The sequence below is a fragment of the Rattus rattus genome, chromosome 14 (assembly GCF_011064425.1).
Source record: "Rattus rattus isolate New Zealand chromosome 14, Rrattus_CSIRO_v1, whole genome shotgun sequence".
Classification (NCBI taxonomy): domain Eukaryota; kingdom Metazoa; phylum Chordata; class Mammalia; order Rodentia; family Muridae; genus Rattus; species Rattus rattus.
This window is the reverse complement of record NC_046167.1, coordinates 41,124,419-41,152,204: the sequence shown is the minus strand read 5'-3', so window position 1 is coordinate 41,152,204 and position 27,786 is coordinate 41,124,419. Positions and strand designations below refer to the sequence as shown.

The following is a 27,786-nucleotide window of genomic DNA, read 5'->3' as shown; positions in this document are numbered from 1 at the left end:
CCTTTTCTTTCCCAAACCTAAAATTAGATTTGTGTATGCTCTGTTTATGATCAAAGCAGGAATGAGAATGAAGAGCCATTCCACAAGATATGCCTACAGATAGTTTCTTGTTATTATAAACAGACTCAGCAAAAGATTCTCTCAGTGTCCTAAATCCAAAAACGCTGTTGAAAATGACTGGTGATTAAAATGGTGACAGAGGTAAAGAAGACAATAAACGTGTGATGAATGTGTCAAAATTTTCAGTAATAGCTCAGAGGAGAACTCACATTGTGGTGTAGCTCTTCAAATTCATCCAATTTCTTTACATGACCCCTTTAGTCCTGAGTCTTCAACTGCCACTGAGGCTGCACCTTCACCAATGGCTTCTTGACCTTTCACAGTGCCAAGATTCAGCTGTTCTACATAACCCTTTCACGCTTTCAAAACCAGTACCACTTGGATGACTCTTACACAATATCAAGTCTGGCTGCCAGCACAAGGTACGACTGTGACTGCCTCTGAAACAGTTTCTCTGTACTCTCTGGAAACACTTTCCAGAAGATTTTGCCTCAGTGATGCTGGTATTATCTTAATCACTGCTAAGTCCTTAGTTCCAGTTAACCAACATCAATTGTCTCAGTAACACAAAAGGTTTCACTTTAGTGCTTCTGGTATCTTGTTAATCCCAGCTGAGTCTTCATCCATACCTAACAAGAACAGAATCTTAAATCAAAATAGCAAAGGGCCCAGATAGAATCTTTATTCTTCCCTCTGAAATTTCACAAGCCAGGCCTCTGTCTTCTGCACTGCTCCCAACATTCTCTTCCAAGCTCTTACAGAAAGCTGAGGTTTCAATACTAAACGGTTCTTCTACCCTAAATTTCCAGTCCTTCCACATTTCTCCCCAAGACATGGTCAGGTCTGTCACAGCAATACCTCATTCTCAGTACCAATTTGTCTTAAGGTTTTATTGCTATGATGAACACCATGACCAAAAAGTAAGTTGGAGAAGAAATAGTTTATTTCCTTTTATTTACACTTCCAGATCATAGTCCATCACTGAAGGAAGTCAGGGCAGTAGCTCAAGCAGGCCTGGAACCTGGAAGCAGGAGCTGATGCAGCAGCCATGGAAAAGGCTGTTTACTGTCTTGCTTCTCCTGCCTGGCTCAGCCTTTGATGTTATAGAACCTTGGACTACCACCCATGGATGGCATCACCCACAGTGGGATGGGCCCTCCCCTATTGATCATCAATTGAGAAAATGTCCTACAGCTGGATCTTATAGAGCCATCTTCTCAACTGAAGCTCCTTCCTCTCTGACGACTCTAATTATGTCAAGTTGACACACAAAACCAGCCAGTTCATGTAAATTAATGTGGAAAAAGCTTCATTCAACAATCACATCTTGTTGGACATTATAGACTACACACTGGAGTGAAGTCCAATAAATGTACAGAGTATGAGAAAAATCTCAGTGGGCACAGAGATGTTATTCAACATCAGAGAATCCATCTAGCTAAAACCCTATGGCTACAGCAAGTGTGGAAGACCTCTGTGTAAGTTAGGCTTTAACTATATATCAGAGAATTTATATAATAAATAAGCTCTACTAAAAAGAGAAAAATACCAAAACTCTTTAATGTCTAGGATTAGCAGAATCTACCTTAGAAACCACAAGTGTCCTTAATGTGGGCAAAACTTCAGTCATCATTTAAAAAGCAGAGAATATGAGTCAAACATTCTTTTATTTTAATTTAGTTGTTTTGAAAGAAGAATAAACTTCAGAAGGCTTTAACCTGTTGTGTTGACTTCTGTTTATAATCCCAAATTTATAATCACTTAGTTTATGCTTAAATCCCAACACTTGGGAAAGTAAGAGATTTGCCCTGAGGCCAGCTAGGGCTACAGAGAGACTTGATCTAAACTAACAAAACAAAAAAAGTAACCCTTTCCATGGTTCACTTGTGACCCAAGCTTTACAATTCCTAGTTGAATATCTACCTTCCGTTTTAGTTCATTGCTTGGCCATTTGTTTATATGACACTAGGTAAGACATTCAAATGTCCTTTGCCTCATTTCCTCTAGATGAGAATGATATTCACCATCTCTGTCTTGACAAGTTGAAACAGATAAAAAGTTGTCTTTGACACTAAAAAGTAAACCAGTGTTCATTGTTTTCCATCATTATCCTCTTTAAATTTTAAGTTAGGGCTCTGGTTATTTTGTATAAGTTGTTTCCAATCATAAGTATCTGGAGACTGAGAACACCTCACAGTCAAAGAAAAAGCATTGGTCAGTAGAAACTTTATAAATATAAAACTGTTCCTAAGAACTATAAAGGTTTAAATTTTCCTACCCAGTGTAGGTTCAGAATTTGGAGTGAAACATTACGGGAAAGCACAATGTATCTAAGAAGAATAAAGATATGAACAACAATGCCAATCAACCAGAGCTTCCAGGGACTAAGCCACTACCCAAAGAGTATACATGGACTGACCCTGGGCTCCGACCTCATAGGTAGCAATGAATAGCCTAGTAAGAGCACCAGTCGAAGGGGAAGCCCTTGGTCCTGCTAGGACTGAACCCCCCCTCCACCCGCAGTGAACGGAATTGTTGGGGGAAGGGTGGTAATGGGGGGGGATGGGGAGGGGAACACCCATATAGAAGGGGAGTGGGAGGGGTTAGGGGGATGTTGGACTGGAAACCGGGAAAGGTAATAACAATTGAAATGTAAATAAGAAATACCCAATTTAATAAAGATGGAGAAAAAAATACGAAGAATAGAGAAATCTGTTAGGTATACTCCTGAGCTCAGCCCAGGCTTCTGGGTCTGCGATCAGCCACCCAACTTTTATCCTTGTCACCTGAAACCATAAGCTAGCTAGGCAAAAGCTTAGGTGACTTAAAGCTACGTCACACCTCAGGATGTCCAGCATACCCCTCCACCTGGTGCTGCTGGCAGCGCTCCGGCCCTTTGCGGGCCTACCATAGAGCTGTCAGACCTCCGAGCTTCCTAGAGAGCTTCCGGAAGTGGCTGTGGGGCAAGTTGCGTGCTGGCCCACTCTGAAGCTCCGAGGGTTTGGAAGTTAGCGGCTGGAGGGGGTCCCGCTCGGGTTCGGTGTCGGTCGCGATTCCTCGCGCGCTTCCTGGTCCGCGCTGTGCGGCCTCCCGCCCTCCGGCAGCGTGGGGAGCTCTCGGTGAGTGCGCTGGGCCGAGCAGGGGCGCGCGGGCAGCGGAGGCCCGAGCGCGGGGAGCGGGTCGGCCCAGGGCCTGCGGCAGCTGAGCAAGCTGACTCCCGGCCCCAACTTCCCACGGATGGCTCTTTTCATCGCCAGTCATCTTGTATAATTTTGCACTCGCTCTTACTTGTAAAGCCAGCCGGTGTACCAACTGTTTCTACTCAGCAATTTTGCCGACCGGTCTCAAAATTCATTTTTTTAAAGATAATATTTTTTTTCTTTTGAAATCTCTGCCCCTCGTGGAAACCTTTGATTTTTATTACTCCTTTTTTTTCTACTCATAAAAAAACTGTATTCAGAAAATGATTGTTGTGATGGCTGAACAGTTATTTGCAAAAGAAGTACTTTAAGTAATCCCGGGGTAACAAAATTAAACCTTATTCAGAATACTTTGCTTGCCTAATTTATTAAAGCTACTGATAATAGATGCTTGAAAACTCGGTGAGTTCCCATTTCCAAAACTTAAGTCATTCATGACTTAGATTGCTAAGGTGTTGACCACTACCTGACAACATACTTCTTTTTATTTGACAAATTCACTGAAGTATTGTTATGCAGCAGTCATTTTTTTTAGTGAATGTGCACGTTTTGAGTTCCTTGTAGTTAAATATAAAAATGTAAGTCTTAAAAGCATTCCTTGGGAAGTCCATACCCACACTGTGTGTCCGGCCCACTCCTGAGTGCCTTTTCTTCTAACCCTCATGCTTAAGCCTTATTAAAATAACTTAAAATCTCCAAAACGAAAAAAAATTGAATGAATGCCATTTCAGATAACTACAAAGCATGTTTGTTTCATTTACTTTTCCTTGATCTCTAAAACCTGGAGATTCTCATTCCTGGTTTGTATTCAGTTCTCAGACATTTCTCTAGTTTAATTAATCTGAAAGAAAATGTCTCCAACATCTATTGAAAAGCCATTATTAAGTTGAGTTGTGCCTTTCTCAGTTGTCAAGGCTTTAACATTTTCAATGAAGCCTAAGACTGTTGCCTTTATGTTCATAAGTCAATCATCCTGACTGGATGTTCTTTAAGGATGATATGCAAGGACCAGTGTTTAATCTATGGGTACTTTCCAACACTGCAGTGTGTACACACCAAATTATTAGAGAGGAGAATGGAAATGGCAGTGTATTTTGATACACACCTGTAATTAATTGCATGCAGTACTTGGGGGACTAAGGTTGGGAAATCAGTTTGAAAACAGCCTGAATTATAGAGAGAATTTTGTTTTGTTTGGGGAGGATGGGTAAGGTCCACTCATACCACAGTACCCTAGTAGAGGTCAGAGGACAATTGGAGGAGTCAGTCTACTCTACTATGTGGGTCCTGGGGAAGTAAACTTGGCAGCAGGTTCCTTTACCTCCTGAACTGTTGTGCAGACCCCTGTGCCTTTTTAACAGTAGACCAGCCATACTGGATTGAGGACCCATCTTATCCAGTTATAACTTCTTGCTAATTTGATTATATCTATGTATACCTACTGTCTGCAAATAAAGTTACATTTATAGATACTACCTAAGGCATCCTTTTTGAAGACAATTAGTAGTATTATGACACATGAATTAAGAAAAGCAAAACCAAAATCAAGAAGTCACCACTGCAGCCCTAGCAAGGGATATGTGTGTGTGTGTGTGTGTATACATGTATATGTATATATATTCACAAGAACAGAAACCATTAGTGTACATACTCCCCACAAAGAAAGGGAGTCATCAAAGTATCAAAATGAGCTCTTTGGACCTGGAGTTCTAGCTGTAGCCTCCGCTCTTAAAACAAATCTAGACACATTCATTCTCTTTTGTATTGTAAATATAGCTCTCTGATGTTCTTTAATTCTATCAATAAGATATGATTTTGATGAGGCGTATAAAATTAAGAAAGCAAAACTTTTTTGCAACCAATAATTTACTAGTGTAAGAAAAGTAGTATGTGTAGATATAGAGAGTAAGGAAAATAAATAGTTTAGTCAATAATAAAAGTAGTCCAAGAAGACTTAAATGAAAAGAGATATTAATATTCGTGAACTGGAGAACCCTTGTTAAGGTATCATTCCTAATGTGATATCAATACTATTAAGATAGTATTTCTAAACTGAGCAATAGATTCAACACAAGTTCAATTCCAGCATTATTGGGAATCAGTAAGGTTGTACTAATATGTGTATCAAAATTCAACAGCCAGCAAAGCCAAAACAGCTTCAAAAACAGAAAAGTTGCAGGATTAGAACTACTTGATTTTGAAAATTTGTATCAAGAGAAAGTAGATATAGAGGTCATGGTAACAGAGTAGAGACTCTAGTTTGTAGTCAGTCAGACTAGTGCGTGTTTGCGTTTCTACACACACACACACACACACACACACACACACACACACACACCGTCTCTGACAGGTAAAAAAGGCAAGTGATCCAGTGTATAATCATTTCTGTGAATGGTGCTAGAGCAGATTGTCATGTGTATAAGGAAGGGACCTCCAACCACACCCTCACCTCTGCAAAGATTAATTAAAAATAGATCCTAGACTTAAAAGTAAAACCTAAAACTACAGACTTTTAGAAGAAAAATCTTTGTGATTGGAGTTAAACAGACATTTCTTAGATTAAAAGTACAATCCTTAAAAATTTTGATAAATTATGCTTCAAAAAATTACAAATATCTTCAAAGGCTACTGTTAAAAGAATAGAAGAGAGTCAAGTCAATATTTGTAAATCATGTATCTCATAAAGGACCTGTATCCAGAATATATAAGGAGTTCTCAAATCTTAAACATAGAAACAACATAAAGCCTCAATTACAAAATAATCCTGGGCAAAGCATGGAATTACATGTGTATGCATGTAGATCAGCCGGGCTACATGATAAGACCCCATCTCAGCAGCCTAAACAAGTATATAAATACACCTGGTACACAACTGTAGTCCCAGTATTTTGGAAGCAGAGGTGTGAAGATCACAAGTTTGGCACTGTCTTTGGTTATAGAATGAGACTCTGCCAAAAAGCAAAAGCCAAGTGGGCCAAAATCTTTAAATAGATACTTCACCAATATATGTTCAATATATTTAGTAAAGAAACAAGTCAAAATTATGACACATTACTATATCCTATTATTTATTTTTAAATACAATGTCAAGTGCTAGTGGAATGCAAAATATTATGGCCACTTTGGAAACAATTCAGCAGTTTTTTAGATACTACACTTAAGACTCAGCAATTTACTTCTTACTTCTAGGTTTTACCCCACTGAATTAAAAATTGCTCACACAAGATCATGTATGTACATGATTTCAGTGTTTTTATTCATAATTACAACCAGGGAAAAACTCATTTGGTAGAAGGATAGATGAATAGTCATTTGCATGAGAATAAACAGATACGGTATTGATTAATATCAAGTGTCTTCTGCTAAGTGAAAATTGTCGACCTCAAGCACTACTATATTTTATTTCTGTAACATTCTGGAAGGTCATAGGTATATGGGTTTAGATTTGTAGATGTTGATAAGACATTCTGTTCTTTGCAGATCCAGTGCTCCAAATAGATTTTTAGGAGTAAGAGATGAAGTCCAAGAGATAACCCTGAGACAGGAGGGGAAATAGGAAGCATAAGTAGAGTCATGAATCTTAGGTAGTGAAGAGGAAAGGGTTAAAGGGTTTGTAAACTAGAACAAGGATAACAGCTAAAGTACAGAAAACAGTTGAGAGTGGCCGATGTACACGGTGCCACGAGGAGTTCAGTGCATGCTGCTGAGGGTTACCTGATAATTAAACATAGAATTTCAGTTAGGCTGAGTTTCCATGGTCTCCATCATCCATAACCCTAAACAGAAAGCAAAAGGAAGGGTTTGTACCCTGGATGGGTTTGGGCTGGCAGTTATTTAAAGATACTCATTAAGGTATCTTGGTAAATAACTATGATTTTTTGCCTTACCTTAACATATTTATCATTTTCTGTTCTGAAAGAAATACCCTGGAAGTCCTTGGAAGACTTTTAAGATACAGAAGATAGAGGGAAGGGGTCTTCTGAGCTTTTCTGCTCCTAAATGGCTACAGAATCAAGAAAGCCTTCTTCAGCCCCATCTCCACCAGACCAGGCTCCTGAAGAGGACCTTGTCATTGTCAAGATAGAGGAGGATCATGGTTGGGATGAGGAATCTAGTGTGCATGAGAATAACATACCTGGCCAAGAACTATTTCGCCTACGCTTCAGACAGCTCTGCTACCAGGAGACATTAGGACCTCGGGAAGTTCTGATCCAGCTCCGTGCACTTTGCCATCAGTGGTTACGGCCAGACTTGAACAGCAAAGAGCAGATCCTTGAACTGCTGGTGCTGGAACAGTTCCTGACCATCCTGCCTAAGGAGCTGCAGACTCTGGTTAAGGAGCGCCAGTTAGACAATGGAGAAGAGGTGGTGACCCTGTTGGAGGACCTGGAAAGGCAGATTAATGTCCTAGGGCAACCAGTAAGTAACTGTGCATGCTGTGACTGAATTCCTGGAAGTTCGGTAGAAGGACATTGGCTTCACTTTGAGGAGTAAATTCTGTTCACTAGATTCTCAGAAATGCAAATGAAAATAATTTTAATTTTTTAAAGGATAGAATCCTTTTTTGTTAAGGATAGAATCCATTTTCATCCTTATAAGATTCCCACAGTTGTCCCTGCTTGCTAAATGGGACCATAATACACAAAGAGCTCATATTACTTTTTTTCTGAGGTACTAATACCAATGGTCAGGGTTTGGGCCAGATGTTTCTGCATCTTTGGCCTCTTGTGCGAGGAATTGAAATAAAGACCCATACAAATTATACAGATAGCAAGGAAACTTTATTCAATGGTAGAACAATAATACAAAACAAGAAACATAGTCAAGAGTCTTAGGCCACTCAAGTAAGACTACTCAAGTACTCAAGGACCCCAATTATTTGAGGCTGTTTCTTCTGGGTCTGAGAGAAAAGGGAGTTTGTTTGCTAACAAGCATGGTGAGGATGGTCCTTTGTTTTCTTGGAGGACATAATTTGCCTTGTTGGCTCACGCATCCAAAATCAATCTAGGTCTGATTGACTTCCTACCTTCCTTATCCAGAAATAACTGGAATATGATTGGTTACAAGCTAAGTGTCATGGTTGTTAGGGGGAGGAGAAATTTATTCCATTGTTCAGAGTAGGGTGTAGGTATGGCTCAATGCAGCTGGGATCCTAACAGGTGCTACGTGCATTGTTCAGAGAGCAAGGGATGCAAGACAGTTCTTTATGCAAAACAAGTAAAGTCCATCTTGCTAAACTATTGGTGTGTTTGTTTGCCTTGCCTGGATAATTAAAGATGACTACTTCCTAGAATATAAGCTTCCTTCTATCAGATAAGCTTCTGGATAAGCTTCCTCCTATCAGAAAACTGTTTTGCAATTTTGCAACCCTATTGTAGTTTTCTGAGTTATTCATCCTAAGTTGGAGTTCTGTATCCTAATATTGGTGTTTGATATAGTAGAAAAACATCAACAGAAATTTTTTCTTTAGTACTGAACAGAAACAAATGCCTTCTTTCTGTGCTAATTTCTTGCTGCCCTAGGAAGTAAATGACATTATACTGCTTGCTTTCCCAAATATGAACACCCATGAAAGGCATTGACTGCACTACCACCTTCACTTCATTTTTCAGAGGAACTCTGTGTGACTCTGCTGTCCCATTATTTCTAGGTCTCAGCTCATACACATGGGCACAGAGTACTCTGGGATGAAGTCATACCTTCAAAATCTGCATCAGAACCTCCAAGTATTCATGTCCAACCCATGGCAACCATGCCTAAATCTCCTGTGCTCCAGAAGCCACACAACAGAGGAGAGAGGCCAGATTTCACTTATAAAGGTGAGGAAAAAGACTTGTATTTGGGTTACCTGTCTCCTTCAGGAATTAGCATTAGTGTTTGAGTAGTCCCAATCTTCTGGGTTCGAATGTTTATAGAAGTAATACGTGAACTTTTCCTATGCAGATAAATAGCTGTTGATCCCTACTGGGGCACAAAGAAACACACCAAAGAAACAATATTGAAAACTAACTTAGGAACCATTGAATTTAATTGGGGACATGGGTAGCTTAGCATCAGCTACACCACTAAAGAAATCTCTTAGCACCAGTTAAGTACCTACATGAAAATGGGGAAGGAACTTGTGATCCTTCCCCACTCTAGCAGCTGGGAGTTCTGAAGATAGGCTTATCAGTTCTAGTGATAAGCTCATGAACAAAGAACTTGAGGGTTTTTTTTTTTTTTAATGAATTCATATACTTGTTAATCCCATTTATAGCACATATATATATATGTATATATATATATTTAGATTTTGCTAGTATCATAACATTATATTTACGAATACTTCAGTACTTTTTGTATTTTTGATAACCACAATAAGAAGACAGTTAGAAATGCTGATGCTGACCTAATCTATGGTTCATACTCATCTTTTGCCAGTTGTCCCAGTGGTTTTTCTGGTCTAGAGCCCACTCTATGACCATAATGCAGGTAATCATAAATTATTCAGGATCCTTTAATTTGGCATTTTTTGCATTATTTCTTGGTCTTTCTTTTTATGACCTTAACAGTTTTAAAGAACATAGGCTACAAATTAGGTTTGTTTGAACTTTTTTCATATTTAGGTTCAAGTTGGATATATTTAGCAAGAACACTACAGAAAATTGGCCTATTATTTTTGATGACTTAAGATTAATCTTGCTAGGTTAATCACTAAAGTCATTGTTCTTCCTTTTATAATTAAGTAATTTAGGAAGAAGTTCTCATGAAGCTTTGTAAAATCTTAACCTTTATCAACCTTGTCGCTAAAACAGTAATTTTAATATTGATATTTCCACTTTATTTTATTAAAGCTTCTCAATTGAGTCAGGGATTATTACTAAACCAGTTACAAGTGGTACTCTCTCAGTCATTCCTTCTACATTGTTGCATTGTCTGTCTTAAGAGAAAGCATTTACTTCTTTCTTTTCTAGTTTACCTGTGGGTACATATGTAGAGACTAGAAGTCATATTGGGCATATTCTGTCCCTGCCACACACACACCTTACTTTTATTACTATTAGTGGGTGAACACAGACATACACCTATAGGGCAGAGAATAACTGTTTTCAAGAGTCTGGTCTTTGCATCCACTATGGGTTCCAGAAATTGAGCTGTTCAGCTTATATTGAAAGCACCTCCCCCCAACCCCATGTTCTCTCTGACCCCTCTACCTTATTTTTTGAGATGGGGTCTTTCCCTGAAATGTATGTCAATTTCTGCTAGATTATCTGACCTCCAGGCCCCCCCCAGGGTCTATCTGTTTCTATTCTCTTTCAATTCCCAATGTTGGGCCTTCAAACATAGGACTTTTGGGTGGGTGATGGGATTTTGAACTTACATCCTCATATGTGGACAGCAAGCACTTAACCACTGAGCCATCATGCCAGCCCCAAGTGTGTGTAGAGATATGGGTGGATATGTCTGTGTTGTTTTGGGCAATGCTAAGTATCCTAACTCAGGGTGTTACTCACCCAAGACAAACACTCTTCTAACCGAGCCATGTCCTCAATCCTTCCTTTTTACTGCTGTTGTTTACTCATGGCCATATAAATTCTTTGTTTCAGGAACATTGTGTTCGCTGTGCATACATCATTTTTGGTCAGATAAAGCCTTAAGTCTGTGTCTTTGTTGACATTTTCCTCTTATTTTTTTAGAAAAGTCTGTGTCTTTGTTGGCATTTTCCTCTTATTTTTTTAGAAAAGTCTGTGTTTGGCAGAATAGCATATTCTAGGTTATTTTTCTTTGGTTTGAAGTTTTTTTTTTGTTTTGTTGGGGTTTTTTTTGTTTGTTTTTTAATTTTTTGTTTTTCCATTTATGGGATTTATAATACTTTGTTTTGTGTAAGTGAAATTGTTTTTTGTATTTTGAAGTAGGTCTTTGTGTAGTCTTCTTTGGCGTAGAACTCATTTTGTAGATCAGCCTGGCCTCAAATGTGTGGTGGTCCTCCTGCCTCTACCATCAGGGCTGGAGCTAAGGCATTTGCCATCCCATCAGCTATAAGAGAACTTTTAATATTTCTACACTGGATCTTAGTCAAAAGGACCAAGAATTTTTTAATATTTCGAAGGAATCAGCATAGAAACACTTTAGTTAATTATGTAATTCTTGTCTAAAATCATAAATTTTATTGCCCAAGATGTATGTTGCTTAACTATAAGGTTGATTTTGCCAATAAAATGCTCAGTGTCCATGAGAAACAGCCATGAGCAGCCATGGCAGAGATCAGCAGGGTAACAGACTTACTAGAGATTGGTTGGTTTTCAGGTTCAGTTTCTAGGACACTGGGATCTAAAGAGCATTATACATAAACACAAAGATATTACTTTTGGTAGGGAAGAAATTAGAAAGCAACTCCCACTAGGAAATCAGTATACTTAATTTATTTGACTGTATAAGTCAGGTACATTAAACTACAGATGTTCTTGAGCATTCATGGCTATGGACCAGAGTCCAAAACCTCAGCACTTTATGTGCAAAACCCTTGGCATATATATGCTGAAATAAAATAATTTTGGATAAGTGAATGCCAGCTCCCACAATCATGCAATAAAACTAGGCAATTCATAGCTCCTTTCTCCTCTCAGCCATGTCTTCTTCTCAGAAACCTACTCCTTCCCAAAAAGGAAGTTCTGGAGATCAGGAGGTGACAGCTAGACTTCTCACTGCAGGGTTCCAGGTGAGTTGTCCTCCTTCTCACTAAAAGCCATATCTCTGTTTGACAATATTGTGGCAAATGCCCATCTCTGTAGTGGTGCCTGTTTAAGAACTTTCCCTGAATCCTTTTTGCTTAGTAACAAACCAATCTTGTTGGTTTTGGGGATCTCCTCTCCCCGCCCCCCAATAAACCTAGTGCACTTTCCTTTTCCTCTCAGCTAGTCACACCCTTTTGCATAGCACATTCCCGCGTTTTCACCTCTCCTAACACTATAGTTATCTCCAACACTGGTTTTGAGCTATGGAACTTTTTCTAGGCCCCAAATGAGGGTCTTGTTTTGTTTCAGACTTTGGAAAAGATCGAAGACATGGCTGTGTCTCTTATTCGAGAGGAATGGCTTCTTGATCCATCACAGAAGGATCTGAATAGAGATAACAGACCCGAGAAATACAGACATATGTTCTCCCTGGGTAAGGAGAGCTATAGTTAATTATAATTTAAGAATTTTATCTTTGTTTGTTGTGTTTCTAGTAGCTTTATAAGATTTCCGGAGGACTTAGTTGAACTTAAACTCAGGATTGGGTATGTAGAGATGGCTCAGTGGTTAAGAGTGCTTTTTGCTCTTCCAGAGGACTGAGGTTCTGTTCCCAGCATCTACATCAAGTACCTCATAACTGCCAGTAACTCCATCTCTAGGGCATACAGTGCCTTCTGGTCTCTGTAGACACCCAACACATGTGATCATAAATTTGCTTTAAAATGTTTCTAATAAATCTTAAAGAAAAAAATTTATAATTCAAGGGATGGATATTAAATTGAGACTTCTTGGGGTCTAAAATGTAACATTTTGTTCTCCAACACCAAATTCCTTACTGTATAGTGAGTATTGTTCATTTTGCCAGTTAAGAAATTGACACCTCTGTAGTACTCCCAGAGTTCCCACCTTTCTTCCAGTTCCCATTGGACCATCATATTGGAACATTTCTGTCACATGAGCCAGTTGTACTTCCAACCCTTTCAGGACTGTTTGGTACATTCTTGACCACTCAGTAGATCTTGTAGGAGTTTTTATCTCTTTCTACTCCAACTTACACTTCTCAGTTGATCCCTTTCCTGCTTTACTCACCTATTAGGAAACCCCTTTTTCCTGGCTCCTCTTTCCTAGTTGGCGTTTCTTTAATACTTTTGTCTGATCAACCCACATATATCTCTCCCTATTTTGATAGAGAAGTTTGTATTTCCTTGTAGCTTCAATGAGAACTTCATTTCCCCCTTTCTTCTAATATAAAAAATAGAAAGTGACTTTGAGAATGATTGTTTATACATGTTTATTTCAGATGGTGAGACCAGGAATGAGAACAAGGAACTATTTTCAAAACAGGTAATATCTCCCAGAATCCAGCCACATGGAGAGGCAACTGCCAAGTGCAACGGGGATATTATCGTGGGTCTTGAGCATGGAGAAACCCAAGACCTTCTGGGCAAGTTAGAGAGGCATCAGGGAAATCACACACAAGAGAAACGACATAAATGTGATGAATGTGGGAAAAGCTTTGCTCAGAACTCAGGCCTTGTTCGCCACTGGAGAATACACACTGGAGAGAAACCCTATCAGTGTAATGTGTGCAGTAAAGCCTTCAGTTACAGGTCAGCCCTTCTTTCCCATCAGGATATCCACAACAAAGTGAAGCGCTATCACTGCAAGGAATGTGGTAAGGCCTTCAGTCAGAACACAGGCTTGATCCTGCACCAGAGAATCCACACTGGGGAGAAGCCCTATCAGTGTAATCAGTGTGGGAAGGCCTTTAGTCAGAGTGCAGGCCTTATTTTGCACCAAAGAATCCACAGTGGGGAGAGACCATATGAATGTAATGAATGTGGAAAAGCATTCAGTCATAGTTCACACCTCATTGGACATCAGAGAATTCACACTGGGGAGAAGCCCTATGAGTGTGATGAGTGTGGGAAAACCTTCAGACGGAGCTCACATCTTATTGGCCATCAAAGAAGCCACACTGGGGAGAAACCCTACAAGTGCAATGAGTGTGGGAGGGCCTTCAGTCAGAAGTCAGGCCTTATTGAACACCAGAGAATCCATACTGGAGAAAGACCCTATAAGTGTAAAGAATGTGGGAAAGCTTTCAATGGGAACACTGGTCTCATTCAGCATCTGAGAATACATACAGGGGAGAAGCCCTATCAGTGTAATGAGTGTGGGAAAGCCTTTATTCAGAGATCAAGTCTCATTCGACATCAGAGAATCCACAGTGCAGAAAAACCTGAAACCACAGGCGTTTAGGAGAAGCTTTGGCTGTAGTTTGAGCTTTATTCAGCATTAGAGAAACCATGTAATAGTGGAAAAGTCTAGTAGAAATGGGCAGAATCTGTAGCTGTAACAAAGCTAAGAATAGCATTTGGCTAGTTTGGGCCCAATCCCTGATAGGAGTTGATTAGTTTGACTGTCTTTGGGGTCACCTGATGACACAGAGCCTTAGCAGCTTAGTATAGTCTTTAGAATTACAGCAAATTGCTTATTGTGACTTGAAACACTATATTTTATCTTTCCTAAGAGTAGCTATAAGGAGAGAGGCCACTCCTCCAAGCTTCTCTGTTTCTTCCCATTTCCTGTGGTCCTTTTTTATCATCCATAAGGTGCCCTTGTAAATCCTAATCTAACAGCTGCTTGAGTCCACGGCAACCTCAACAAGACTAAGATTTGTGTTTGACTTTTTTAATATCCGAATTAGAAATTGTAAGACATTTAAATTGTTCTAATACTCCTAGATGATAAATATCCATATTCCTCTACAAACTTAATGCTATATTTTTAACAGCCCTGTAGCAGTTTTCTTCATTTAGAATCTTTACTGACTCCATTGAGTCCCTGAGCATCTGTACATATCCTTCACCACCCCCAGTCTCAGTACCTGTGTCAACAAAGGAAGTGGACGCATTAGTGATGATGGTGGGCGTGATGGAAAGACAGAGGTGAGTGGAGACTCAGCCTGGCTATTCTTGAGCATGGACAGTTGTTTCTCAAGGTGACTTCTGACTTTCCTTCCACCTCCCCATTATACACTGTGGTTTCAAAAATATTTGCACTATCAAAGCTTTGGCACACATAAAAGACAGAGGTGCTTGAAAGAGACATTAAAAATCCTTACAAAGAATGTTCATCATCCCTCTTGGCCCATTACAGTACTGCTCTCAGGTTTCTGTCAGTCTATATAAACTCACTGACTTCATGATCAGCTTGGACCGACTTGCTCAGATGGCCACTACAGAGCCGTCATTATCTTCCATTTGTTTCCTTCCATTCACATATCTCCAGTATCCACCATGATAATCTGTCAAATACCCCACTCTGACTCCTCATTCTTCTACATTCTGGTATACTCCATTAGTCATCTAACAACAAAAATACACTATTACACTCATTGTCACCAGGCACTGTATTTTACCTCAAAGGCTTTTAGCGTAACATAGAATACTGTATATGTAAAGTAATGAGACTGGTTTTAAAGGAACACATCAGATCTTGTGCATCTAAAATGTAGTGTCTTTTCAATTGAATAATTATATTTACTACTTAATAAACACTTGTTAAAATGCATATTCTAAAGTACTATGATTCTAGTAGTGCTACTAATCACTACTTGGAGGCAAATATTGGGAACAATCTTAGAATTCTCATGTAATGAGCAAGAAAACCATCTGTTACTATTACTTTTATTTCATGTTTGACCATTTGACTAAACATGGGCTTGGAGTTGAATAACTTTTGCTTTGCAACATTAATCCTCACACTTAAAATTATTCCATTGTTCTTACTCAGAAGACACATCAGTAGGTTCTGATGAAATCTCTGAAAAAAATAATTCCACACCATGACTGTCCTGAAAAGGATCATCTTCGTTTCTTTGATTAACTTTCTCAGAACAGACCTCTCCATTATTCGTTAATTTTTTATCCTCCGTCCTGTCCTGTTTGCTTCCTTCCTATTTAATACAGATTAGGTTCCTAACTCCTCTCTAGCACTCCTCACTGAGCCATCTCTCCAGCCCCAATAACTTTTTTTAAAGACGGGGTTGCACATGTTTAAGAAACCAGAAGCAGATAAATCTTCCTATATTGAGATCCTTGCTTCCTGCTTGAGTTGTGCCTTACCCTCTATAAGACAGGGTATCTGCATAGGTAAGTTCTATGTTATGCGGAAGTTACATAGGGTGAGTACATTTTCAGAGCAGTTAGATGTCTGCATGTGTGCATAGATGCATGCCCACTTCTTTCGTATACTTTTGTGCAGCACCTGCTTTGATTTCTAATAAAATTGCCCTTTATGCATTTGTACCCAGAGTAACATTAGCAGATACTTCAGCCTCAGGATTGCTAGGCATCTGGCGGAAGTCCAGAGAAAAGAAAATATAATCAGGAAGATTAATTACTGGGTTGAATGTGGAAAAGAATGATCATTTAAAAACCAGTTAATGGAGCCATTATGGTGAGGCACATTTTTAATCATAGCACTGAGGAAGCAGAGGCAGATGAGCCACCCTGGACTGCAGAGCAAGCCAGCCTTGAATATAGTGAGACCAGTCTCAAAAAAAAAAGGTAAGTGAGGCTGGAAACATGGCTTAGAGGTTAAGAGTGTGGACTGTTCTTGTATAGGACCATTGAGTTTAGTTCCCAACACACATGTTGGGTAGCTCTAAACTTCCTGTAACTCCAGCTCCAGGGGCATCCAACATCTCTAGCCTGCACACAGATACACATAAATATATACACATAAACATAATTACCAATAATAAAATTTAAATGCGTTATCAAAGGTGATTTAATACGTGTATAGAACAGGCCAAGTGTTACAGCATGTGACAATAGAAAAGGCTGTGGAGTCTTTGAAGAAATATATCGACGTCATTGTTAGTTTTCAATTCACCAAGCATTAAGTTTCATTTAATTCAGTGTCATTCATTAAGCCTTTATCCTGTAGTGTCCCAATTTTCCTGTCCTTCTGAAATGAATTGTTCACCGGCACTATCTTCTCCCGTCTTCAGCTGCTCATTTAAGATGTGGCTGTAAAGTGGTTTTTCCTAACTTACTTGCTGTCAGCATACCACTAGAAGAAACCTCTCATGTTTCAAAGAATTTCTCCATGAAGCCAGGTTAGTACTCAGGAATGTGGTGATTGACTCTAACATGGACCAGTATAGTTTCACTCTTGTTTCTACACCTCCAGAATGATAGCTGACATTGTTGTTTCGTTTTTCAGCAGTTGCCATGAGCCAAACCCTAAGTTAAAGATTTATCCTACTTAAGACTAATATCACCACTACATGTCTCATCTGTACAAGATAAAACAAAAGCTTAGGGAACTAACCAACATAACATAGCCAGCAAAAGACAAGATATTAACCCATAAGCCTGATCCTAGAGCCTGTGGTGACCACTGTACTTTACTACCAACTGACTAAATTCCAACCAGTCAGATGAAACCATGTATCCTTGGTCATAAGAGATACTAGGTAAAATAAAGTGTAATAGTATAGTGTGGATCCATTGCAATTACTGGAATATTGGTTTAAAATACTATTTGGGGTGAGATCATCTTTAGACTTGGATATTCTTGATTCTTAGTACAAAAAAGTTATTATGTCAATAAAACATGCTTAAATGTGTAACTAGGAAGGTAAAGCAGTAACAGCTTAGTGATACAAATACATTTCTCTGTGGACTGCCTTAAGGAAAAAGGAGTAGATTCCAGGTTGGGCAGATGGACAGGTGCCAATAGTAAGTTCATCCACAGCCTACAGTAAGAAACCATTTAAACTTCTTGCCTGTTTCCAGTCACCATTCTGTGTGTCTTTTGTTTTTCTTGTTTTTTTTCAAGTGTGTTATTCATTTTAGCCCATTTCTGCCTTAACTCTTACTGTTTTTTCATAGTGTTCCACTAAAATGTACATGGAATTGCCAGTGTATAAATTAAGACATTTTATTGTCATCATTCTTAATCTCATTTATACTTCACAATGTTGAGTTTCCCAATATGTGATAACTATTCTTGGTTGTAATCTTGAGTACTATTAGGTTATTGGTAGGCAGCCATTGTTGAACTACCTGGACCATAATTTGTAAGCCATCTCATACATCCCCTTTATATGTATTTTTTTTTTATTCTGTAAGTTCTGTTCTTCTAGAAAATCCCAAGTAATACAGATTTTCATACCAGAAGTGGTTTTCAAGCAATAGAAGTATTAAGGTGATTTTTTTTTTAAGTATTTGGAATAGGTTTTCCAATTTGCAAACACCTACAGTTACTGAAGTCTCTCAGAAACTCAGAATATTGAAAGCCCATGCTGTGAACTGTTTTACAAACTTACAGGGACAAATGCATTTGATTATCCTCATTATCCAGCTGTGAGAGGCAAGAGACTTGGTGAGTCTGTATATAAAACTTTTGAAAACTTGTAGAAAAATAAGGGAAATGATGATAGTGGTTGGTTCCTGCTTGCATCTCTGAATAAATTGACAAAAGGAAAAGAATGCACTGCTTGATAAAATTAGCCAACTTCTAGCATCTCAGTGTACAGTGAAATAGTTGGCCAGCTCCAGATACACATAACAGTCAAAAGGTTTCTAAGTGTACTCTGGAAGAGAATCTTCCCTCCAGCAATCACATCTCAAATTGTGGACAATCAAACCAAAGCCCTCATTTAAGGTTGGCCAAATGACAAAAAAAACTGAAGTCCCAGCCTCAGAGACTGTCAGTGGTTAAAGTAAGATAGCATGAATTGGTAAAGAATGGGATCTGTAACTTGGTGTGGAGATGTGTGGTAGGATCCTGTTGAGGCTCAGAACTTTGAACCCTCAGATTCCCATGGGTTTACTTCTCCTAATGGAATAGTCTCTCTACCCTCAGCAGATATACTCTCACCCCTCAAATATTTCCTTTTTTGTTTTTGAGGAAATACAGAATGGTTAGTTAAGGAAGGTAGTTACAAATACCAACTATGGCCATGTGGCCAGTTACAGAAATGAGGGTTACTGTTTCTTCATATTTTGTTAAGAATTTGTTTGTACAAATATTTGTGTTTTCTTTCCTCAATTTCTTTATCATGTAATGTAATATCAATTAAGAGAATATCTGTAGTTACCATATTTAAGTTTTGAGATACCAAAAGAATGTTCCTCTAGGGATATTGCCATTTATTCTAGACTTAATGCATTTGAGGTAGTACAAGATATAGTTTTATCACGTTAGGTGCAATTATGATCTGATTAAATATATAATGCATTTGCAATTGTACATGGGATAGTTATGCAATGTAAGGTCGTGAATTATGACCTGGTTATTATTTTCATTTGGAAATTAAGCATGGCATCAGAAGATACGATTGTGTGTCAAGTTGACAAAGGCTAGATTTCAGATGACTCTTCTTGGTTGTCAGCTTCAGAATTAACTGAAGCCAAACTGCTGGGTACACCTATGAGGATTTTTTTTTCTTAATTAAATCATTTCAAGTGAAAAAAAAAATACTTTCTTTTAACCTGGATCTTTTGAAGTTGGAAGATCCACCTTTAGTCAGGGCCACACTTTCTGATGGCAGCCAATATAAGGACATGGAAGAAGGAAACTTTTGCTATTGTTTCCTTGCTCTTGCTAGTAAGTCCATGCCTTCAGTAGAGTTAGAGCCTACTTCAGGATCTGGGATGTTATGAAGAGCAAATGAGACGTCCATCCTGACTCTAGGGTTTTCCTTTCATAGACTGCCATTGTTCTCTCTGGACCACAGCCTAGAAGCTACTCTAATGAATTCCCTTTCTCTACGTATGTGCAGATTCATTCTACAAGATCTGTTGTCTAGAGAACCTTAACTAATGCACCATACTTTAAGAATTCTCCTTTCCTTGTCTTAGAATATTTTTTGGTCATTTCTCATCTATATCTGGCTCTTGTAAATTAGCCTTTTTTTTTGTCCTCTATACTAGAAATAATCTCTGTATTTTGCTTTTACTTACTTTTCTGTGTCCCTATTAATCTGTTTTATTACTTCATGTATTTGAATAACTTCATATTTTCCACTTTGTATGTCATCTCACTGCTTGGGGAATTTTCCTCAGGTACCTACACACCCTGACATTTGAAACCAAAACTCACCATTCTTCTCCCTAAATTTTTATTTTCTTTTCAAATAAGCATCCTTGCCTAATTGCTCTACCCTAAAATTGAATCATTGTTTCTCATCCCTACTTTGAAGTTATCCTTCATTCTTTTCTGCCTTCCACTCCCTGATCTAGAACCTTGTTGATTTTGCTCATGTTCTTCTTGAAGTTTGTTTTTGTGGTTACATAGTTTTTGTTTTATATTTCTACCATACCCTTATAGCCTTCCACATAGATCTACATCATGTGAGCTCAGGTTATTATGATTTCCTTCAGTTTTCCTTTCAGAATATCCAACTTATATAACACTTCAAAAATGACCTTCAATCTCCATATTCATGGTATCTCACTTTTCTCAGTCCCCGGTGATAATTCTCACTAGTGTTCCATAACCTTGTTCTCCATTCAAGCCTCAACTTTCATTGCTAACATGTTTACCTTGGTATATCACATTCAAACCTCCTACAGCTCTCTAGTGTTATCTTACAAGCCTTTTGCCTCTGTGCCTTCCTCTCATGCTATGTTGTTGTTGTTGTTGTTGTTGTTTTTCTTAGATAACTCTTTGGCTATACCTTCTGTTCATCACTCTTCAAAATTTGCTCCTTCACGTCTTTTGAGACAGCGTCTCCTGATTGAGTTTGCCTCACACCAGCATCTTCCCTTATTCTGTTCTGCCTGAGCACATAACTTTCAAGTTTGTACTGTGATCCATGTACTCACTACTACCTTGCTCTGCAGTTTTCTAGCCGTCTGTATAGTAGTATCACATCTGTATTAATCCAAGATTAAACTGTAAGCTCCTTGAGGGCAGGGATGATAACTGTAACATTTCTATCACTGCACTCTTCTTAGTGCCTAGTACAGTGCTGAGCACACAGTAGGTGTTTAATAAATGCTTGTTAAATTATTGTGTGGAATTTTTTTGTAATGTTGAGGTTTTTTAAGGACTTTCAGTAACGTGACCTATTTGGTGCACTTAAAAACTACATAACTAACTTTATAAAATACTATAGTACATCAAGATTTGCCTGTATCAAGGAGTACAGCCCCCCCCCCCAAAAAAAAAACCTTGGAAAGTCTATGTAAAATTTTGAAGTTATAAGCTATTTTCTTGGCCAGACTTATTGATGACTTAAAAAGAGAAAGAAGAGAAACAGGAAACAAGTCATGTGTAGTGCCACAAGCTAGAATCCCACTTGGGATGTAAAGGTAGGAAGATCAAGAGTTCAGGGTCTACCCTTGCTACATGAGTCGGGGGTCTGCGTTTCGCCACATCACTGGGGTGCTGGGCAGATGAATCCTGGAGCATTAGATTGCATTTACCACCACCGCTGCATTTACCCTGTGCCACCGCTGTTTGGTGCTGGGCTCGAGCAAAGAGCTGATACTCTCTGCTCAGGGAGTGGGAAAATGCAGCCTAAGATGTGGGAGGCCAAAGCTTGGATTCCAAACTCCTAGATGTCCAGTCGCCTCTGGAAACTGCTTAGAGTTGGGAACAAAGGTTTGGCGGCCCACAGACCTGCAGTGAGGAGCCCAGTGTCAGGGGCTCCCAAAGTCTTGAACATCCAGAAGGCACTAGGTCATGGGGCGTTGGAAACGGAATGGAGGATCCGTGGGCACCAGGAGTTCTGACTCCTGGACATTTAGACACTGCTGGAAGTTGCAGAATGACTGAGAATGGAAGTGGCTTAGAGACTGGGGGCAGGGGGCGGGAGTGTCTGGCTTAGCGCATAAACTAAAGTCCTTAGTTTAGTGGTGGTTCTGGGGGGTGTGGTGCTTCTGCGGGATGTTTAGACAGCAGGGCTGTATAGGTGAAGGCCTTCTCCATGCTCCCCATGGCTGTTATTGATGAAAGACACAGTCCTTGGTTCCAAAATGGGGGCATTCCAACTTCTCAGGGTAGACCAGAGATTAAATACCTTTTGCAGGAAGGATTCTGTGGGAGGGAAGCTTATTGGCTAAACCCTCAGGGCCTCTGAACACCTTATTAGCATGGAGAACTCTGTTCTGGGCTACATTACTACAAGTCACATTTTCTATGTGGGGAATGTGGCACAGGTTCCAGGCCAGGAATCTGGTAGGGAGCCGGGAGCCACCTGAGACAGTAGACCTGGGTGCTGGGACTCTGTACCAGCTCATCCTTACTAGGTTTCCTGGCATGCTCCACTGTCCCACACATCAACCTAGACTTGTGATACCTTGTTCCTAAAACTGAAGAAAAAAGAAAATAGGAAATACACACAAATACCTATTCTGATAAAAGTACAACTGTAAAATGAGCTGAAAAGTGAATTTTGCATCTGATGCTTGCTTAGTAGTTTAGACATTTAGTTATGTCTAGAGACATTTGGGGTTATTTCATTGGTGAACCGCTGGGGTGCTTTTAGCATCTAGTGAATAGAGTTTAAGGATGCTACTAAGGATCCTTGAGGGTATCCTTCACCACCCTTCACAACAAGGCCAAGCTTTAACACATTGTTTCTTAACCTAGGAGTCAAAACCCCTCCACAGGGGTTGCATATTAGATGTTTATGATTCATAACCATAACAAAATTATAGTTCAACAAAATATGGTTGGGGATCACAACATGAACTATGTGGAAGGGTTGCCACATTAGGAAGGATTGAGAAACACTGCTTTAACAGAATCATAGATGGGTGTATATATTCTGTGGTGTGATTTTAAAAAGCCTTAACATTTGAGATTCCTAATAATAATGTTAAAGTTTTTGTTAGTGCTTTCTCTTTAATTGGTACATAGTAACTTGTGGGGTAATGGCATTTGAATATGTACACTGCTTAATGATCAAACTAGGGTGATTGGCATTTCTGTCACTATTTTTAAATATGGAGTGAATTTTTGTTGACTACAATTATCCTCTTGTACATTTGGTGGCCAGCACTTCAAAAATTAGCCTATGTAAATGCAAAAGAGTAATCTAAGCAAAATGCCTGTTATGATAATGTTTTACAGTTGTTTTCAACATCAGATCTGCCACCATCCTCTGCTGAATGGCAGGGTAAGAATACAAGTGTGGCTTTCACATGTTGACTCATTACCATACATACCACTCATACTTTTCTAGTTCTTAGAAGAAAGACATGGGACTCTAAGAAAATGTGATTTCCTAAATTCAGTTACTAAGCCAGCATTTGAAAATTCTATATTCTCCATTTGCAGTTTAGTAGTGCATTGTTCAAAAAGTTTAGAAAGAATCAACTTGAGAGTTAGCAAATCAACTGATGGGAAGGTAACTCACCAAAGACATTTATTTCTCTGATGTGTTGAAGTCAACATGTAAAGAATGGGGTGCTGTATTGTTTAGCTTGTCAACCCATTCTGACATTGAAGGGCTGGGAGCTAAGTGACTGATACTGGATTACCCAGGAAGTATACTGTGTGTTTTTAATCCATACTCTGCCCTGGGATGAATTTATGACTCCAACAAAGTATATCATTTTAAGAATTATTCTTTTAACCAGTTTGTATATCCAAACCAGCATAACGGCTATCATGTCTTAAGCTAATTTCTTAAATAAGTGACCTGAAAAATTTTGCGGTTAAGCCAAGCTGTTTTGAAATACCCTTGAGTCTCGTCTCTAGTCTTTAAAATAACACTAAGACCAGAGTTCCTGTGGCCATAATGAGGTCCCACTAGATATGTTTCACAACTCTAAATGACTTTAAATCCCAAGATTCGGTGGTTTTCACTTTCTTGGAAGGTAAAACAGGAAATTAGTCTTGGTAGCCAGGAGCAGAAGGATTCTGTAGCAAAACCAAATTTAGACTAAGCACAGAGCAAGGTGAGGGAAAAACCCACCGTCTGAGCTAATCCAGAGCAAAGTCAAGCCTTGTCTAGGGCTTTTGAAGCACCTGGCCCCTCCAGGTAGGAATTGAGGAATTTCAGACTCTCCAGAAGACCTGGGAGCTGTCAGATGCTTCTCTGCAAATTGGGAGGAAGTTACCTATATGCCACCTCAGATGAATAGGTTGCAAGCAGGATCCCCAAATTGAACCCAGATGCTTCCACCTAGGAAAAGGACTTTCTCAATATTCGTTGCTTCATTGAGTTGGAGTTGCTTCCCTCTTGGGACTACAATCCTAATTCTTCTTACCATTAATGGTTCCTAACTGCACATCTGCTCCTGCCACTATCTATCAGTTATCAGTTTGCTTTTGCAAGTATACGTGCACAGGTGAGGGGAGTGCAAATAACTGGAAAGTAGTATCCAGTGCTCTAAATTCAGGAGACGCTCCCTTCCTCTTCAACTTATGGTGCCCCTGCTACTTTCTTGTGAATGCAGAACAGACTCTTTATTTTGGCCTCCTGGTAATAAGTCACCATTTACTGTAGCAGTTACCTCCTTCCACACCAGATCCACTTTCCAGCAACTGATGAACATCTCTTAGTGGTTCTCCACCCTCTGTAGCAGCATTGGAGGCAAAGCCATGGTAGGGAGGTACCAGTTCCCACCTGCTCCCCAAGAATGTTACTAATGGCCCTTGGCAAATCTGCCCAATATTTGACATTGTCTTTTATTACAATAATTTAATTTAATGCTTTTTCTTTTCAGAAGTCTTGATAAGATAACTTGAGGTTATCTTATTAATAGAATTAATAACACTCTGAGGTGGCTCCAACAGCCTGAAGAGTACCAATGACAGGATAGGAAGTGGAACTGCTGGGGTGGGATTGGGGGGCATGCCTGGTCACCTTTGGGGAAACGGTTAACTGGATGAGCTCTGAGGAGTTGGATGAACCCAGACAGTAGACAGGAAGGGATGGGTACTTACTATATTAAACTTGTGTCACTGCTGGGCATTGTGGTACACACATTTGCTAATACTAGGGAGAGGCAGGAAGAAATCTGAGTTCCAGCCAGGAACCTTCCCGGGGCTTTTAGGGGATTGTGGGAACATACCTGATTTGGAAGTATATCCAGACATTCCTTGTGACTTTCCTGCTCTCCTTGATTCCCTGGCATGCCCTGTTTTGCTTCCTGACTTGTTTCTACAAGTATCCCCTTCATGAACCATGCTTACCTTTTCTAAGTTTACGATCCTGTACACTCTCAGAAGATAACCTGGCAAGAGATGTCAGCTCTTAAAGCTGAGAGAGAATAACTATCTGTAGTATTTGAGTGAGATATTGTCCATAATCTTGGGCATTTAAATAGTTGGTAGCACTGTTTAGGTTGGTGTAAGAGGTATGACCTTACTGAAGGAAGTATATCGCTAGAAACAAGCTTTGAGAGTGTAAAGACTCAGCCATTGCTAGTTGCCCTGTTTGCTGCTTGTGGTCCAAGATATTAGCTCTGCTTCAGCCTGCTGCTTGCTGCCGTGCATCCCTGCCCTGAAAAACTGTAACCCCAAATAAAACCTTCTAAGTTGCCTTGGTGTGTTCAATGTATATTGCTGCAATAAAACACCATGACCAAACCTGGGTATGAAAGGGTTTGTTTCAGCTTACAAGTCTAGGTCATACTCTATCACTGAAGGAAGACATGGCAGGAACTCGAAGGTAGGAGCTGATGCAGAAACCACAAAGCAGTGCTCTTTACTGCCTTTTTCCCATGGCTTGCTCAGCCTGCCTTCTTATATAACCCAAGACCACTTCCCCAGGAACACCACCCAGGGGCCCTCACATCTATCACTAAGAAAACGCCCCCACAGGCTTGCCCACATGCAAGTCTTACAGAGGCATATTCTCAGTTGTGGTTCCTTCTCAAATAACTCTAGCTTGTGCTAAGTTGAAAAATAAAAAACTAAAACAATAACAAATCTCACCAACAGGACACTTGATCATGGTGTTTTATTACAGCAATGAAATGTTACAAATACCCTATCTTTCCAGTTCATTGGAAATGTCAGTTACAACAGTCCCTTACATGGGAGTTGTAAGTGCTGGTCTTTGACAATCTGTGGTCTCCTGGAAGTCCTGGAATAATTTTCAGAGGAGTTTGATTTTGAAGGTGTTTCTCTCCATGCTGAGGATTAAACTTTAAACTGTAGCAATTATTGTGAAACTAGATGGCATCCCCAGCCTGAGACTTAAAAAATAAACCCCAATCACTTCCCCTGGTGAGAACATATGTCCTGATTTAGGGAAATACTGTTTAAATTTACAAATTGTTGTTGTTTTATGCTAAAGATGAAATCCACCGCCTCGATTTGTTAGGCAAAAACTACTGGTCTACATCTGTAGGTACTACAAATTAATTCTGAAATTGACCACTGAGAGCTAAATCCAGGAGGTGACACCTGGGTTCAAAATTATGTCTGACTTCAGAAACTTGGTTTTCTTATACATTAGAAGAGTATTTTATTGTCTTCTCTGCATGATTAAGGGAATAAAATGTTATTAGAGACGTTCTGAGTAATCAACCTCCTTCACTCCCAGCTGGCCCGAGCTCACTAACCACAGAGGAGAAAACCTCCGGCATCCTAGAGAACACCAAGCGTTGAGTGCCAGAGGGCGCGCTGAGCTCCTCTAGCCTGGCAGTTGGCCTTCTCAGTCAGTCAGTTTCTGGGTGAGTTTGTTAGTTCCTGGTTAGCACCGGGTTTTTGCGGAGGGCAAGCCCGTTCTTGCCTCGCACCTCCTGCCCTCCTCTTTTCGTGTGGGTCCGATTTGTTCTCTCCACCCCTCACCTTCTCCTCTCCTTTGCAGAGCTGGCTCTATACCTTGGCGGAACCCGGGTGGGGCCAGGGCGGGACCCGGCCGAGGCTGGCCGCAGTCCTGTGCTGCTTGGACCTCAGAACTGCAGTCTGTGGAACGACCTGCTGCTTCTGCTGAAGACTAAATTTCCGCAGGGATGGGTGCACGGAGGCCTAATTGCCTCTGCTCTGGGTTTGATTTGTGTTCATTTTTTGTAAAATGTTACTCAGAGAATTTACTGTTATTTTACTGATCTGCCGTTTTCACGATATCTTATTAGGGGTGCCTACTGGGAGGGATGCATATTACCACTGTAGAGTCTGTAACTGGAAAAAGACAGGAAGACAATTATAACAAGAGTTTGGAGGCCAAGTTAGGTTTGCTTTCCAAGGATACGACGACTGGTAGCACTCTAGGTCCTCCACATGGTCTGATTTGTAAATATAGAATAGTAAACTAATAAAGCATTTTCTGTCACAGTTTTCACATGGGACAAGACAGCACTTTAGCTAAGATACTGTTTTTTTTTTTTCATAGCAGCAGCCATTACAAGTGTAATGTTACAATGGACTATCTTGTTAGAACGAACTAAGCATCTCCCTGAACCCCCTTACTGTTGAGTTGATGGGACTTCTAGGTGGTAACTATTTCTGTCAGTGAAATTTCTTTTTCCAAACTTAAATTGGCTTTTATTACTATAAATTCCTTCACCTAACCTATTTGCAAATCTCTTCAACACCTATTTTTTAATTTAATGTGATTCCAAAGTGTTTTGTAAAGTACAGACTATATGTTATTCTTTTCTAATGCCAGGGTTCAAACCCAAGGGCTTGTACATGTTAAGCGAGTGCTATACTGCTAACCTGTGTCCCCAGCCCATACTCTTTAGTTTTATATTTGTGTGTATCCATTGTTTTAGATGCCTTTAAGAAAGACAGACATAATTAGCTATTTGTGTCAGGTGCTCTATTCTGGTGGTTCTGTGATGTTACTCTCTTGATGCAGGTAAATGAAAACATTTGATCTGTGA

The 27,786-nt window shown here is 39.6% G+C and overlaps 1 protein-coding gene across 5 annotated transcripts; it reads left to right on the top strand.

Moving 5' to 3' along the window:
• The first annotated feature begins 3,011 nt into the window (after positions 1–3,011).
• Positions 3,012–27,786, top strand: Zkscan8 (zinc finger with KRAB and SCAN domains 8). Of its 5 annotated transcripts, XR_004385742.1 has the most exons (8): positions 3,050–3,179; positions 7,180–7,679; positions 8,911–9,079; positions 11,867–11,958; positions 12,284–12,407; positions 13,275–14,925; positions 26,502–26,631; positions 26,769–27,786. XR_004385742.1 is itself a non-coding variant. In XM_032884285.1 (6 exons), exons 2-6 carry the CDS (start codon positions 7,260–7,262, stop codon positions 14,234–14,236), a joined length of 1,767 nt encoding a protein of 588 aa, XP_032740176.1. In that variant the 5' UTR covers positions 3,012–3,179; positions 7,180–7,259; the 3' UTR covers positions 14,237–21,008. The 5 variants fall into 5 exon arrangements, 3 of the variants coding, with proteins under 3 accessions (XP_032740176.1, XP_032740178.1, XP_032740177.1); XR_004385743.1 differs by lacking the exons at positions 26,502–26,631; positions 26,769–27,786 and adding an exon at positions 16,462–16,622; XM_032884285.1 differs by lacking the exons at positions 26,502–26,631; positions 26,769–27,786 and having other exon boundaries at positions 3,012–3,179; positions 13,275–21,008.